At 33.0% G+C, this 15677-nt stretch overlaps 1 protein-coding gene and 1 long non-coding RNA gene across 4 annotated transcripts; one reads left to right on the forward strand and one right to left on the reverse strand.

The window, feature by feature from the left end:
• The first annotated feature begins 4229 nt into the window (after positions 1-4229).
• Positions 4230-5214, forward strand: LOC140803850 (uncharacterized). Its single transcript, XR_012111950.1, has 2 exons — positions 4230-4453; positions 4796-5214. It is a non-coding gene; the product is annotated as an uncharacterized lncRNA (long non-coding RNA).
• A 2977-nt stretch (positions 5215-8191) lies between these two features.
• LOC140842281 (BTB/POZ domain-containing protein At1g03010-like) lies at positions 8192-11297 on the reverse strand. 3 transcript variants are annotated; one of them, XM_073210044.1, is made up of 5 exons: positions 10898-11297; positions 10615-10734; positions 10302-10368; positions 9012-10199; positions 8192-8908 (listed from the first exon to the last, which is right to left on the reverse strand). In XM_073210044.1, the coding sequence occupies exons 1-5, from the start codon at positions 10987-10989 to the stop codon at positions 8372-8374; spliced, it is 2004 nt and encodes a 667-aa protein (XP_073066145.1). In that variant the 5' UTR covers positions 10990-11297; the 3' UTR covers positions 8192-8371. The 3 variants fall into 3 exon arrangements, with proteins under 3 accessions (XP_073066145.1, XP_073066148.1, XP_073066147.1); XM_073210047.1 differs by lacking the exons at positions 10615-10734; positions 10898-11297 and adding an exon at positions 10455-10590 and having other exon boundaries at positions 8194-8908; XM_073210046.1 differs by lacking the exon at positions 10615-10734 and having other exon boundaries at positions 8197-8908; positions 10898-11296.
• Positions 11298-15677: the final 4380 nt, after the last annotated feature.

Here is a 15677-nt window from a genome sequence, read left to right on the forward strand (position 1 = left end):
CATCCACATATAGAATTAGAAAACAAATCTTGCTCTCACTGACCTTCTGGTATATACATTGATCCATGAGGTTCTCAACGAATCCAAATGAAGAGATAACTTCATGAAATTTTAAATACCATTGACGGGAAGCTTGTTTCAATCCATATATAGATTTCTTAAGCTTACATACCAATTGCTCACCATTACTAGATAAGAATCCTTCAGGTTGTTTCATATAAACCTCTTCCTCTAGTTCTCCATTGAGAAAAGCTGTTTTCACATCCATTTGTTGTAAATCTAAGTCAAAATGTGCAACTAATGCTAGAATGACGGAGAGAATCTTTCTTAGATACAGGAGAAAAAGTCTCCTTATAGTCGATTCCTTTCTGCTGAGTGAATCCTTTAGCAACGAGTCTTGCTTTATACCTTTCAATGTTGCCTAATGAGTCTTTCTTTGTTTTGAAGACCCATTTACATCCAATGGCTCTTACACCATCAGGCAACTGAACAAGATCCCAGACTCCATTAACTGCCATAGAATTCATCTCTTCTTTCATAGCATTAAACCATAGTTTTGACTCATTACTCATGGCTTGTGAAAACGTTTCAGGATCATTTTCGGATCCGATGTTAAAATCCGATTCTTGTAAATACACAACATAATCACTAGATATAGCTGATCTTCTAATTCTAGTAGATCTCCTAAGGTTGTTTGGTTGATCAACAATTTCTTGTTGTTCTTCATTAACAACTTGATCTACTGGATTTTCATCAGCAATTTGTGGAACTTCAATAACTGGTTGTCTAACACCCATTTGGTCTTGAGGGGTGTGGATAACGACCAATCTGTCATTTGAATAAGAGGGTTGTGCATTAATGTGATCATTATCAAAAACTATGTCATGATCACTCCCACTAATCAAGTCATTCTCAAGAAATTTTGCATTTCTTGATTCCACAATTCTAGTGTTATGAGATGGACAATAGAATCTGTACCCTTTGGATTTTTCGGCATACCCAATGAAATATCCACTTATAGTTCTTGGGTCCAGTTTCTTTTCATGTGGGTTGTAAACTCTCAGCTACACCATTTTGGTCCGGAGAACCAGGCATAGTATATTGGGCAACAATCCCATGCTCTTGGAGAAACTTCGCAAACGGACTAGGTGCCTGTCCATTCTCAGTGTATCTACCCTAATATTCTCCACCTCTATCAGTTCTCACGATCTTAATTTGTTTATCACATTGCTTCTCCACTTCAGCCTTAAAAACCTTAAATGCTTCAAGTGCTTCGTTTTTATTATGAAGCATGTAGATATACATGTATCGTGAATAATCATCAATGAAAGAGATGAAGTATTTCGGACTTTGCATGTCCATATCTGGACAACAAATATCTGAATGTATAATTTCTAATATTTCTGTACTCCTCTTGGCACCCTTTTTAGACTTATTGGTCTGCTTTCCCTTAATGCAGTCCACACAAGTCTCAAAATCAGTAAAATCTAAAGTACTGAGTACTCCATCATTTACTAGTCTTTTAATTCTCTCTATGGAGATGTGTCCCAATCTCCTGTGCCACAATATAGAGGAATCTTCATTTATAACACATCTTTTAATACCTCCTTGAACATGCATAGTGGTGTTATTATTTTGTAAAGAAATAGAGAAAAGACCATCAACTATTGTACCATTTCCAATAAGATTTGATTTATAAAACAAATTTATTGATTTATTCAAAAACTGAAATGAATAACCAAGAGGTACAAGTTTTGAAACTGAAATTAAATTCCTAGAAAAACTAGGAACATAAAAGGTCTTTTCTAATTTTAAAATATAACCACTATTCAACACTAGGCAGCAAGTCCCAATAGCCTCCACATGCGAAGACATCTTGTTTCCTGAATAGATGCTTCGCTCATTTTCTATTGGCTTCCTTAGGTATTGCATACCCTGTAAGGTATTTGTAACATGGATTGTAGAACCAGAATCAATCCACCATGTGTTATAAATCATATCAACCATATTAGATTCATAACAGACAAATGAAGTAGGAATACCTTTCTTTTCAAGCCAGTCCTTAAATTTATTGCAATCCTTGTTAATGTGTCCCGTCTTTTTACAGAAGAAACACTTGGATTCTTTCTTGATGTCAGGTTGGGGTGGAATTATTCCTTTCCTTTTTCCCTTGACTTTGGCTTGCTTCTTATACTTTCCTTGTGTAGTCATAAAAACATTTTCACTCGTTTCCATTAACAACCTTCCTTCCTCTTGAACACACATGGTCATTAATTCATTAATTGACCATTTATCCTTATGTGTGTTATAGGAAATTTTGAAAGGTCCATATTGTTGTGGAAGAGTGCATAAAATGTAGTGCACAAGAAAAGTCTCAGACATTTCCACTTTAAGTGTCTTTAATCGAGCCACTATATCCCACATTTTTATTATGTGCTCTCGCACACCTCTCACACTAGTGAGCCTTAATGAAGAGAATTTCATAATTAGGGTGCTTGCAAGTGCCTTATCTGAAGACTGAAATTGTTCATCAATAGCCTTCAGTAACTCTCTGACATTATTATGCTGATCGGCAGAACCACGCATACCAGCAGAGATTTTGGTCTTTATGAACATTACGCAGAGTCGATTAGATCGCTCCCATTTTTCATAAAGATCAACGTCATCAGGAATGATGGTTTCAGTAATAGCTGATGGTTCGTCTTTCCGTATAGCATAATCAATATACATCCACCCCAATTAAAGAAGAATTCTTTCTTTCCAAATTTTATAATTATCGCCCTTTAGATCGGGAATGTCACATTTCATATCAGAAAAAGTCGCAGGTTGCATAACTGCACAAAATATCATATGCTTAAAATTTTGAGACAATATCATGTTTTACCAATGTAATTCATGTTTTAAAAATCTAGTGACATAAAATTTGCTTGTGGGCTAAAATTTTAATTCAATAAGATTTTTCTGTAACTTTATGATAAAACTATCAAAATATATTTTCCTTAACTCCTGTGGGCAAATTAAGAAAAATATAATTTGATATTTTAACCTAATTAGTTATATAAATATAATAAAAATCTCTGTGGGATAAATTTATTATTTTTATATAATTAATTACAATTGATGTCCATTATGTGATCCAAACCCACTTAATGCATAAATTTTCATAATTAAGGATGCTGTGGCTATTTCTCAATTATTTGAAATTATACGGTTCACCGGACAAAATTTTGGCTTCACTTAATGCTTTATATAATAATTATTTCGCAATCAACACTTTCCAAGAGTGCTCCCAGGAAAGATAGGTAGTGCTAAGGTCCTTTAAATACCCAACTCCTAGACAGAGCAATGTTCATCAGGGAGACCAGTGGCTAGTCAAGGCAGTTTAAACCGATCTATGAAGAACTCTCTCAGATCATGTTTTCTTACGTCACCTTATAATTATTATTCAACTTAATTATCCACATTTATGTGAATCTTTATAAGCCAAAATTTTTCATTAAATAACTTTATATTCACATTTTTTACTTAATATGAACATATATTCCCCATCAGTTTTTCTCTTCAATCAGAGTAGTGATAAAGTGAGGATCACATTATGGGCTCCTCATCAGTTTTTCTCTTTTATCAGAGTAGTGATAAAGTGAGGATTATTTGTTCATTTGTGAACATCTGAAATATTTTATTTTATTATATTCACATCGTACTTGATATGTTCATTTCAAATTATAAACAACTTAATATAATTTTAATATGAACATAATGTGAATATTGATTTACCAAAATATTTTCAATACATTTTGCATTTTAAATTTCAAGAATAATATTAAATTTGCATGTCCATATCAAATAAATATTCATTATATTTGACACAATATCTAACATGCAAAAATAATTTCTTAAAATGTATTGAAAATTGCATCGAACTTCAAATTATTTAATGTGTACAAATTATTTAACCAAAAGTTATATGTATACCGAATTAAACATATAACATAATATCACATTAATCATTATTTATTAATTAATTATTATTATTAAAATAATAATAATAATTAAAAAACTTTATCGAAAATTGACAAAATTGTCAATTTTCGTGGGTCCCACATTTAATTAATTTTTTTTTTAAATTTATAAAAAAAAATAAAAATTTACATTGATGGCCGACACATTTGAAAGAAAATTGAACATTCAATTTTCGTGGGTTCTTAATGGCCGACACATACCCAAAAAAAATTAAATGACATTCAATTTTCGTGGGTTCTCAAACTTAAATGCATACACGTTAACATACATTATACATTGCATGCAAATTTTCATCTTCTCCGATTTTCAAAAAAAGAAAACCAGTAGCACACACCTTCTCCGAAAACATTTTCCTCCAAAAAATTCTCCTTTTATTTTTCAAGATTCAAGGAAAAGAAAATTCAAACTCCGATGAAAACACAACTATAAAGTAAGTTTCTTAATATTTTATGTCCGTCTCTAAATTTCAAGTTTTTTACGTAAAACTTAACATTCTTTTCCCAAAATTTCATGATATGAAAACAAATATTTTTAAGGCAGAGGTATCATGGCTCTGATACCAAATGTTAGAGATTTTTCTTAAAATCATGTTTCGTATACATGAAAAACTATATGCGGAAGCTTAAATCGAGTATTACATCCGGTCATTGAAAATTTTGATTTCTCAGCTTTTCCTTTCGGTTGAAGCCTTCTAAGCACTGCACGCTCTCTTTAGATGGTGTATATTTCTTATGAGGTGTGTGCTTAGGGACCTCAATCGCTCTATTTATAGGCGTTTTTTCATACCATCGATTAATGTATCGGGAGCCGAGATTCAGAAGGAGAAACGTGTACGCATCTCATTTTTCTAAAGTGAGCACGTTTGTCAAAATATGTAGGCTTCTTGACCGTCGCCAACTCCTACACGGTACGTCTTCCTTTCTGATATGTGTCATAATTTTCTTACAGAGGAAACCAAATCGACATTGTTCAAGAGAACAAAGGAACGAAGAGAGATTGAAGGGAATTGTTTCAAGGAATTATGTAGAGAAACTTCATCCTTGTAAACCAAATCAAATAAAAGAGAAAGCTGCCCTCCCGTGGATGTAGGCTGTTATAAGCAGAACCACCTAAATCGCTCGGTGTGCTCTTGAATGTCTTTTAATTTCCTTTCAAATGCTTTGAGTGATATTTCATTGTTGTTTTCTGGTTCGGTGAGACTCCGAAGGAGAGTTTACTCAAGCAATTCAAGTTTCGAACTGGATCGAGTTCATAGAGTTATTTGATCGACCACGTGACACTAACATTCCTTTTGAACAACACCATTACAGCGCGCACGAGTCACAAAAAGTAGAATTATGCCAAAACAAAGTAACATAAGTTGACAAAACAAAGTAGTTGACAAAACCAGGAAGCCCATTTTCACATTTTACATACTCCCCCGCTCTAACATGCTAAAACAGAGATTCTTTCTCATACGTTAAAAGCGAGTTTGCTAGAACAAATGGCCTTGGCATTAATTAATGAGCATTTTTAAAACCTGGGTATTTATAGACACAAGTAACGATGACATTGCTTTCAGTGATCGGCCTCTCTTTGAGAGCGTGATGGCCCATGCCCTACTTTCTGACACTACCATAATTGACACCCCGTACTGTCTCTGGTACTGCCACATCAACCTTACGTTTGCTGAAAGATATGCCAGTGATTTCACGACATGACTTCCTACACCTGTGGGCTCAGGATTGACATTTGTCTCGGAATGCTCGGGCAATGGTCGTTATGCTAGGCTGTGAATATGATCCCTGATCTCTCTAAGTTTTATTATACTGCACGAGCTAAGCTTAGAGCCCGAGCTCATTCAAGCATAGGCCGGTTTGATTATCCTCTATGGTTTTTGCAGTCCTGGAGATGGGACCCGAACTGGTTCCTAGCAGGACTTGAGCTATGTGATGACCCAAGTATTTCTCCCGATATCATTTGCCAATTAAAATGATGCTTGAAAATTGGGAGTTATGTTTATTTCCCCTTGGAGACCTGTCTTGTGTCTTTCTGATACAATACCATCCTTTATTGATAGAGGGGAATTTTGCAGTTGTGGATTATGTTAGCTTACCTTGAAAACGAAAAAAAAGCATGAAAACCATAAAGATACTCGAGAGATATTTGTTTCGATAGAACAATGAAACCTTTATGATTTTGTTGATATGACCCTTTTGTGCTACAAACAAGTTGACGTGCCAAGTTATCACATCAAAATTTTGAGATGGTTTTTCTAACTTTCGGTACGTGCAAAAACGTTAAAATACCCCTTGCGGGTATGCTAAAGGCAGAAGTTAAACTAGGATATATTCTTTCATGTATACATATTAATTAATTGTGGGAAAAATTCTATGTATGAATTTTTTATTTTATTATGCATTGACACAAAGGCATGTTACTGCTACAAATGGGGGCATAAAACGAGCACAATACTGTATGTTTTAAGACAAAATTTCACACAATACATATTCCGAGAGCCTCACACACACTTCTTCAATACTATATTCTTTTGCAATGTCAACCAGTGACTTTGGATATCTGAAACTGAGTGATTTGAAGTTACGGATGGATTCTGAATATAAAGGATTAGCAGTGCATGCTTTATTCTAATTCTTTAGGTTTCTGTTGCGGGATCCTTGGTTGGCTGATGTTTGATAACTTTACAAGATAAGAACTTGTCCCTACACTTTTCGGCTTCGGGAACTTTATTAAACTTTCTACATGGATTCCATGCATTTTAATAGCAGAGCATATGAGTTTTTTTCTCTCGAGAATTCGACTCTTCCATAACATACAACCGATTGAATCTGCCATAACAATTCTATGTTATATCGTAATTCGAATTGATTTTTATTGTTCTAGTTTTTTTAAAAAAAAAATGAAAGGAGAACTTTGTTACAATCAGATCTCAAACATGTTTAATGTGAGACTGGTTTATCAGATGATTAGTATAAGGTATATCTTTAAGCATATTTTGATACATATGATATGATAAACATGTAATATATAATATAAGGATAAATAAGATGTATGATATTATATTTAAGTTTGGTATGATTTTAATAAGAGTGATTAAATTTATATATTAGATTGTAATGACAAAATTAACATTATCATAATAAATTTTATAATTTCAATTTTGTTGCTTGAGTTCATATTTCTTATTTGTTCATGCGCCGACAGTGTTTGCATGATTTATTTTTATTTTACCTAATTTTATATATTATATAATATGAAAATTTAGCCCTTAATTTTGTGAGTCAAGTCAAATAAAAATTTTTAAGGTTAATCGAGTGATACTAATAATTTTATTGAGATTCATAAAAATCATTATATAATTATCTCGGGTTTATTTATATATTTATCATATTATATAATATATAAAAATAAATAAAATATTTATTTAATTTTAATTTCTACCTACAAGTAAAATGAGAGAATAATAGGGTTTAGGATTTTTATATATTGAGAGCGATTAAGTCATTTGTGGTGTTTTTATCATTAAATTAAAATTATCACGTCTCATAAAAGGGATACTTTATCCCTACATAAAATTATTTATCACGGACTCGTGATAATATCATGAGCTTTCTAAAAATGTACCAAACATGGGATAAGAGATGATTGTTTATCAATCCCTCTCTTATCTCATGTACCAAACTACACCTTACATTACATCCAATAAATTTAGATTTCCGACATATGAGTCCATAAATTATTGTAATTGAGTTTCGAACCTTATCACATGCGAGACCATTTGATGAGATGTTTCGTACAAATCATGGTAATACATGTACATTACATCAAATGGTTCAATTATTAATTTGGCTACGTACTTGGAGTTCGTAAAAAAACATCTCTCCAAATCAATTTTAGACCCTTGATTTTGCATTAGAATGCTCCCTTGTATTTAGCACGAACTCGACCATGTGAGACCATTTTGACCAACCAACTCCGCAGGTATATATTTACTCTAAAATGGGGAGAGCAAAACAAGATTTTTACATGATATCAACAAGGAGTTAGAGTTTCTAATATTGGCTCATCGTGATATATATACGAGGAACCAAGATTGCTAACCATGGCTGCTCGTGAAACTTTTTTAATACAAGGGGCCGGGGTTCCTAAGCCGCTGCTCATGATGTATATTTTTAAAATTTAAGGAGTTTAGATTGCTAACTGGACTCGTGATACATACATATAAATGTGTGCACGAGGGTATATTTTTTTCAAGTATCAAACCAACGAGAAGCCAAAAATTATGAACCTGAAAATCACACAAACCATAGCAGTCATATACACTCATCTATTTACATATAAAAAAAAGTTATGAAATCGAATGGCACCTTCTTTTCTGAAAAGCAAACCGACTTTCGGAACTTGCCTTGGCCTCTATGGGCTTTTCTGTAGCCCGAAACAATGAATTAATCTTGCTTAACGTCTTCGTAAATGACTTGAATAATCTGTTGGCAGGACGTGGTTTCACGAGCTCTTGTTTGATCGACACGTGATCTTTTTCAAGATCAGTTAGCCTCATTCTCATTCTGGCAACTTCAAGCTTCAGCTCCCGGTTTTCCCTTCTAACTGATGCGTAGTTATCTCTTGGCGATATGCATCCACTCCCTGTCCCTGAACGGTGGTGGAGTTGTCCCGTCATCGAGCCAAAGAGGAAATGGTTCTGCCCCCCAACCCCATTCATAGCATTTCTCAACCTCATTTGTTCAAAGTACAGAACTTGAACCGCCATTTGCACTGGTAACCGTTCATTTTGAGCCGCATGACTGCAGGCTTCTTGACTGAGTTTATGGCTGTCTATCGCCTTGCAAATTCGGTACCGTTCCGAGTCTTTAATGTTGGGATGGGCCTGTGGGTTCATTCAGAAAATGGTGATCATTAAAAAGTAAAACTTGATTGATGATTATACAAGATTCTTGTTGCTTCTTTTTTAGGTTGTAAGAGTGGCTCACCTTGAGAAACATATCTGAGGCTCGGTATAGTCCATCATGCACCATACGAGCATGGCCCGGAAGTAGTTCCATGAGTGCTATGAATTTTGATGGAGTTAGGTTTGAATCTAGTGCAACTTCTGCGAGATAATTGTCCAAAAGCTTAGAGACTTTAATGATTGAGCTCTGATTCGGTGATCCAGGGCTGTCAAAGCCAAAGACCATCTCACTTTCATCCCGAAATTGCTTATCATCGTCATCATCATCATCCTCGTCGCGATTCATGAAAATGGAGAAAATACGAAGTATCGAATCTATATCATAGGAATGACTGTGATTGTTTCCATATGAATTTACAGGAATCAAAATATCTTCAAGAATCGCTTGGTCTAATTGCAGACCTATCCTTCTTTCAAGATCTGTCCTGCAAGATGTGGAAGCTTCTACTACTGCAGCTGATTTCAATAAACTTGAAAGAAACGCCATCGGAACTGTGCTCTTTCTTGATTGAGTTGGTAGTAAGCCTACAGCCGTTTCAATAACCACCCTTTGTTTCTTCTGAAAATCAAGATTCGTAACATTCCCTTTAACCGGTTGAGAATCTTTTACCCCAAGACCATGGAGTGAGTTCTGAGCATAGTTTATCAGAATTCTGCATATGGTATCCTGTTTCAAGCCCTTCGTTTTGACAGCAGACAGAACTCTTTGAAAGAAATCAAGATTCAGTATTGTGAGCGACTTTCCCCACCAATCTATGGTAGTCTCTGGATCAGAATTTGAAGGAAAATTATGCTCCAGCTTCGACAACCCTGAAGCCAGCTGCTCTTTACATGCATTATTTGAAATTGAGTCGATTATCCTGCTAATAAGATTGATCTCCTCGGATGTTGGCAACAGACTTTCACAGCTATGAAGAACGGATATTGAATTCGGTATGTTCGAGAGGACTATATCCCTGAGGTACCCTTCAGTCCTGTCTTCAAGATTCATCTCAGAAAACTCTTCTGTCATTTCAAGAAAATGAGCCGCACACCGAAGCATAGCAACATTTGATGTTGTAATCTCAAAACTCACGCCATAACAGAACTTTGCAGCAAGCTCAAATGCATGTGATCCACCGGGAACACTTGAGAGATTTAGCCTTGATATCTTGGAATCTTTGGCCTCCACCAATTTTTGTATTCTTCCACTTCGAGAAACTAGAGGGAACTGCAAAGAATATACGCATTGCCTGATCGGGGTTTGTTTTTAATGGCTATATAAAAAATCTGTTAGGTGATCAAGATTATGAAATGTATGCATAGTTCTTACTTTGTGAAGCGCAAAACTCATCGTTCCAACTTCAATGGTTAGGTCACTGGAAGCATCAGATATTGGCCTGGGACACGAATATGATCAGATTTACACCTTTAATTCATGACAAAAAAAACCCATAAAAGCAAAATAAATAACATCTTTTCCTACAAATGCATCCACATATTTGAATCCATTGAAGCTGGAGCACAAACATTAATCGGTTTCTTGGGCTTGGGCTGAGAGAATCCGTGGAACCTGCGCACTAAATTGCCGATTTTTGTCCTAAACAGAAGTACTAGTGTAACATGACAATTAATTGCCCCTTTACCTGTATTGTGAGATTGAACATGAGGTGTTTTGTCTCAAGAGGAACTGTACGTAATTTATTGTATTTGACAGCAAACCAGGAAAAAAGGGGTCTAAACAGAGAACATGCGCTTTCTTACCGCTGATTAGTAACAATTCTCATGTTAACAATGCACATACATTTATAAATTAATCAAGACAAGTGGAAATACAGAACTCAATACCAATTCTTGGTAATTCGAGAATTTTAACTTGGGAGTGAATAAAAACACGAAAAAGTCATCCAAGGAATTTTTTTTTTTTACCATTCATTAGCATATTTAGAACTTGAACTGGGACGAAAGTATCTCTTTCCCAATATGCTTGGCTTCATTTCGGCAACCGTAGCAATGCCCATTAACTAAACAATCTGAAAATCCCGGAAAAAGTTCCCTTTTTTCTTTCTTTCCACTGAACCAACTGTGAAAATGTTCTTTTCTCCAAACTTTTATTGATCTTTCAAGAACAAATGCGCAAACCCCTTCGTTAATTTTTAATTACACACACGGGATTCAAGAACTCATTCAAGACTAGAGATTTTCGAAGGCTAAACTTTTTGTTTCTTGTCTTTGTAGAAAAATGTAAGCTAAAAGTCAAGAACATATTTGCATTGGTGGAAACTTTTCGGTGAAAGGTGCCACCTTTTCTGCTGTTATCTATTATCATTACTATTATTTTGCTGTGCTGTGTTATTTGAAAAATCGCAGGAATCCGGAAGAGTGTGGTGCTTTTGGGGGTTGTAATCATGGCATATTAACTGAGATTAGTATGAAAATTATATTAATTAATCAAAGTGGCTGAAAATTAAACATGAGTTGGGATTAAATTAAATTACTTTTTAGTACCTATTTCTAGCTCATGAAGCCTAAAACAATCACAATTATGAAACATTATTAGCACCTAAATGCTCAAATTTAGAGTGCCTCGAACCATCCCACATTAATAAATTACACAAAAACGTACGACTTAGTGGAAACATATGACCAACCGTGGGATTCAAACAAGAACATGTAATGTCGTATGGTTCGTCTTCCTTAATTAGTAGTCACTGTCTTTGTTAATTGTCACTGTCTTTGTTAATTATTACAAATATAAATATAACAATTGATACATAGATGCATAAAATAATGTTAAATTATGGTTTTTGCACATACATTTTAATAATAATAATATAAAATAAGTTGTGACTTGCAAGAAATACTTTTAACATAATAATACAATAAATTATAAGACAACAAAATTTACAAAATTCTATCCATACTATATTTTGTGAAGCTCAACTCCAATTAATGTTTGATAAATCATGGTTGGAGGGCATCTTAGGTGTTAATAATGTCTCATAATTGTTATTTTCCTAGGCTTCTCGAGTACGAATAGAAAAAGTTACTACCACACCAACTTTTTCTATGGATATGACCGAGGAGCTCAATTATGGATTTAGATCATCTGCTGTATTGAAAACACAACATCAAGTGGAGTGTATTTTTTATATGAGATGATCACATGATGATATCGTTCAATCTGACAACTTTTTAAATTTATCTTATATGGTATGATGTCCACAAGATGATCATTAGATCATCTCGTGTAAAAAATGCACAACATCAAGTGATGTAATACATTAGAATATCCAAATCCCTTAATAATGGCATAATTTTCTCTCAAATTAAATTTTTTACGCACATATTTTTCTCCTAAAAATTGGCATCATTAACTTTAAAATAATAATAATAATATTAATAATCTCTCTCAGATTGTCAAATTAATAGTTTGAAACACTAAAGATTGAGGGGATGGGCTTCTTGTATTAAATGTGTGAGAGGAAAATGACTAATACCAATATTTATGAATATATTCATAGGACAGACAAGTTTTGTATAAGCACACTCCCACCACCAATCGAAGTATATGGTCTTAATGAAAATGTCCAAGAAACCATATGGTACCCACTTCTTAAATATTTCATAAATAAATGTTGCGTATTAGTACAGACATCGCCAAAATTATTCAAAATTGGATGACTCTTGGTATAAATTTTTGACATGATCATATTGTTATTCGCCTCGTCTTCTCATAAATTTCGATCTGAGTTAACGAACGGTCGCATTTCGCATATGGTCACGGAGAAGTGATTATAGAATTATGAGGTGTAAAATGTGTACAAGATAGAAAATTATAATGTGATATATAATTACGAGAGCTAAAATGTGTACAAGATAGAAAATTATAATATAATCTATATTTTTCTCTCTCTATATGCTTTGAACATAAATTTTGGAAGTTTATTTAAATATATGAAAGTTTTTATAGATTTTTTTAATAAAAAAAAATTGATTGCGATTATAAACTTGTGGAATGTGAAAATGGTTCTTTTTTATAATCGAAAGAAAGAGATAAAATTGGTCTCGCTTACTATATATGTTTGGTATGGTTTACGGGCTTTTCGAAGCCCAATTCAAAGTTTCGCTACGCCCTAAACCCACTGCCCAAAATAAATATTGGGCTTTTTTTACACCGATACGCACACAAAAGCCCACAAATCTTGGGCCCAGTCCAGTGTAATCGAGTACGGAAGGGGAATTTTTATTAAAAATAATTTTGTCAAAAAATCGGGGGGCGAAACACGACTTCAAGTGTGGCCACATTTGTTTAGGGGTGATTCATTGGATTTATTGATTATGAACTTGGTGTTTTTTCATCAATCATCCCCCACCCATAAGTGTATCGTGCATAACTTTAAGTTGTTCTAATGGAAAGTTGGTTCTCGACTGGCATCTCCGACTATGATTCACGGGGGTCTCCGTTTTCGGTTTTTGATCAATCTTGTTGACTTAGTTTATAACATGCATGATCTCTTGAACTAAGGATGACAATTTTCTCCGAACCTAATAAGGAATTCGATATCCAACTCGAATGAAAGAAGGTATGGAGGAAATGTTTTACCTGATTAAATAAATTGATAATAACATACGAGGATTTTAGGATATGGAGAAGAGGATGAAGGCGGATGTAGTAACATACTACTTATACCCGACATATATACTCGATTATAAAAAAAATACACGCACATATATTTATGTATTTATTTATATCAAGAAAGATTAATTCTAATTTGATTTTGTCCAATTATTATAGTTGGATGAAACAAATAAAATTATTAATGTAAAGCTAATATTATTTTTATAGGATAGTGGTGTTTAAATAAATTATTTATTATATTTTTTTTATTTCTTATATGATGTTTAGTTTGCTATTTTTAATATTTTTCTTATTGTTCGCTTAAAATTTGATTAATAAGCATAGATTTATCGAAATAATTCAAATTTGAAAAATATAATCGTAAGTAATAATAAATATCGAGGTAGGAAATTAATACTAAGTTATCTGGTCGATATGATGATGATGACTAAAGTTGAATACTTGACGGGATTGAGATGAGGATGGGGACGGAGACATATAATCTTATTCGAATCCGACTCATTGTCATGCATATATTGAACCGTGTTTGAGGAATACTTTGTTTTGAGTTTTTAATGATCAAACTGATATTTATATGGTCAAATATTATGTGCTATTCGTAATGGGATGATCAATTATTCCGTTAATGGGCATATGCAAGCTTCCAAAGGTACAATTTGACGCATATTCTTTCCGACTGAAAATTTTACCAAATGGGTTGGCTTCGTTTGATTACCCACTTATATTTATATAAAATGCATACATATAATCGATTATATTTTATAAATTATTTATTGTAAATATTTTTGTACCTGCATACAAATAACTAAGCAATAAATTGAGCATGAAATTTTTTGCAATATGATTTAGACAAAAACTTGTGTGAGACGGTCTCACGGGTCGTATTTGTGAGACGGATCTCTTATTTGGGTCATCCATGAAAAAATATTATTTTTTATGCTAAGAGTATTACTTTTTATTGGAAATATGGGTAAAGTTGACTCATCTCACAGATTAGTATCCGTGAAACGGTCTCACATGATACTAATTCTATGATTTATGCACCAAAAGTAGTCAAACTAGCATTTGATGTTCTATGCATGTGAATATTTATTTGTTCGATAGCTTATGAGCTATAATCGTCTTAATGTAAAAAAATTCATATGTTTGAAACGATGCGGAAGTTTACTATTTATATAAATGAGTATGTTTTTTGTGATATGATTTCATATATCTTTAAACAAGAGACTGATCAATTATATTTATATTTACAATAAAAAATCATATTTATAATAAAAATAATAATTTTATCATAAAAAGTAATATTTTTTATGAATGACTTAAATAAAATATTTGTCACACAAAATTTAATCGTAAAATCATCTCATAAAAATTTTATATAAAAATATGGCGTGTTGGTCTCTCACTCGTGGTCTTTAAATTTAGCTGGGAAATTATATTTTGACTTGGAAAGTCAAAGGCCTCTAAAAAAACGTCAAAGTTAGAGACCGACTCCACCCCAGTGTGTTCACAACTAATCATAGAAGAAGCCATATGGACAAGGACCAAAATACTCACGTTGGGTTAATATCTATATATATATATATATATATATATATATGATTTTTTATATATTTGAAAATGAATAGGTCTCTTGTCTCATAAAATAGAACTCTTACAGCACTGATATTTTATAATATTATCATAAAAAATAATTGAATAACAGATCATGCATGAAGATATTGAAAATAAGTGTGGAAAATTTGATATAATTTAGATATCGGAATTAATTATCGTAACTATATCTTATTTAATATATAGAAAAGATAAATAGATGTTGTTTTCTCGCACTTAAGTCAATACTTAAAATGAAATAATAATTGACATTAATTTTTTTAAAAAAACTAATCATAACGGAAGAAGATAGAAATCTTCATACATCTATTTTGCAAATTTCCCCGAGTGAAAACATTTATTTCCGAATATTTATTCAAATAGCTGCCGCAATTCAGAATATTCCTATTTTTTTTTTCAATAATATTATTATTATTATTCTTATTATTGTTATTGTGAATTTTTTTGAGTAAA

Source organism: Primulina eburnea, chromosome 10 (genome assembly GCF_022965805.1).
Source record: "Primulina eburnea isolate SZY01 chromosome 10, ASM2296580v1, whole genome shotgun sequence".
NCBI classification, from domain to species: domain Eukaryota; kingdom Viridiplantae; phylum Streptophyta; class Magnoliopsida; order Lamiales; family Gesneriaceae; genus Primulina; species Primulina eburnea.

Excerpts from the sequence above, each read along its gene's own strand:
- LOC140842281 (XM_073210044.1), bottom strand. The coding sequence starts at position 10,989 with ATGGGCATTGCTACGGTTGCCGAAATGAAGCCAAGCATATTGGGAAAG. Across the intron at positions 10,200-10,301 it reads TGAGTTTTGCGCTTCACAAA|TTCCCTCTAGTTTCTCGAAG; the intron begins GTAAGAACTATG and ends TATTCTTTGCAG. Across the intron at positions 8,909-9,011 it reads CCTCAGATATGTTTCTCAAG|GCCCATCCCAACATTAAAGA; the intron begins GTGAGCCACTCT and ends ATGAACCCACAG.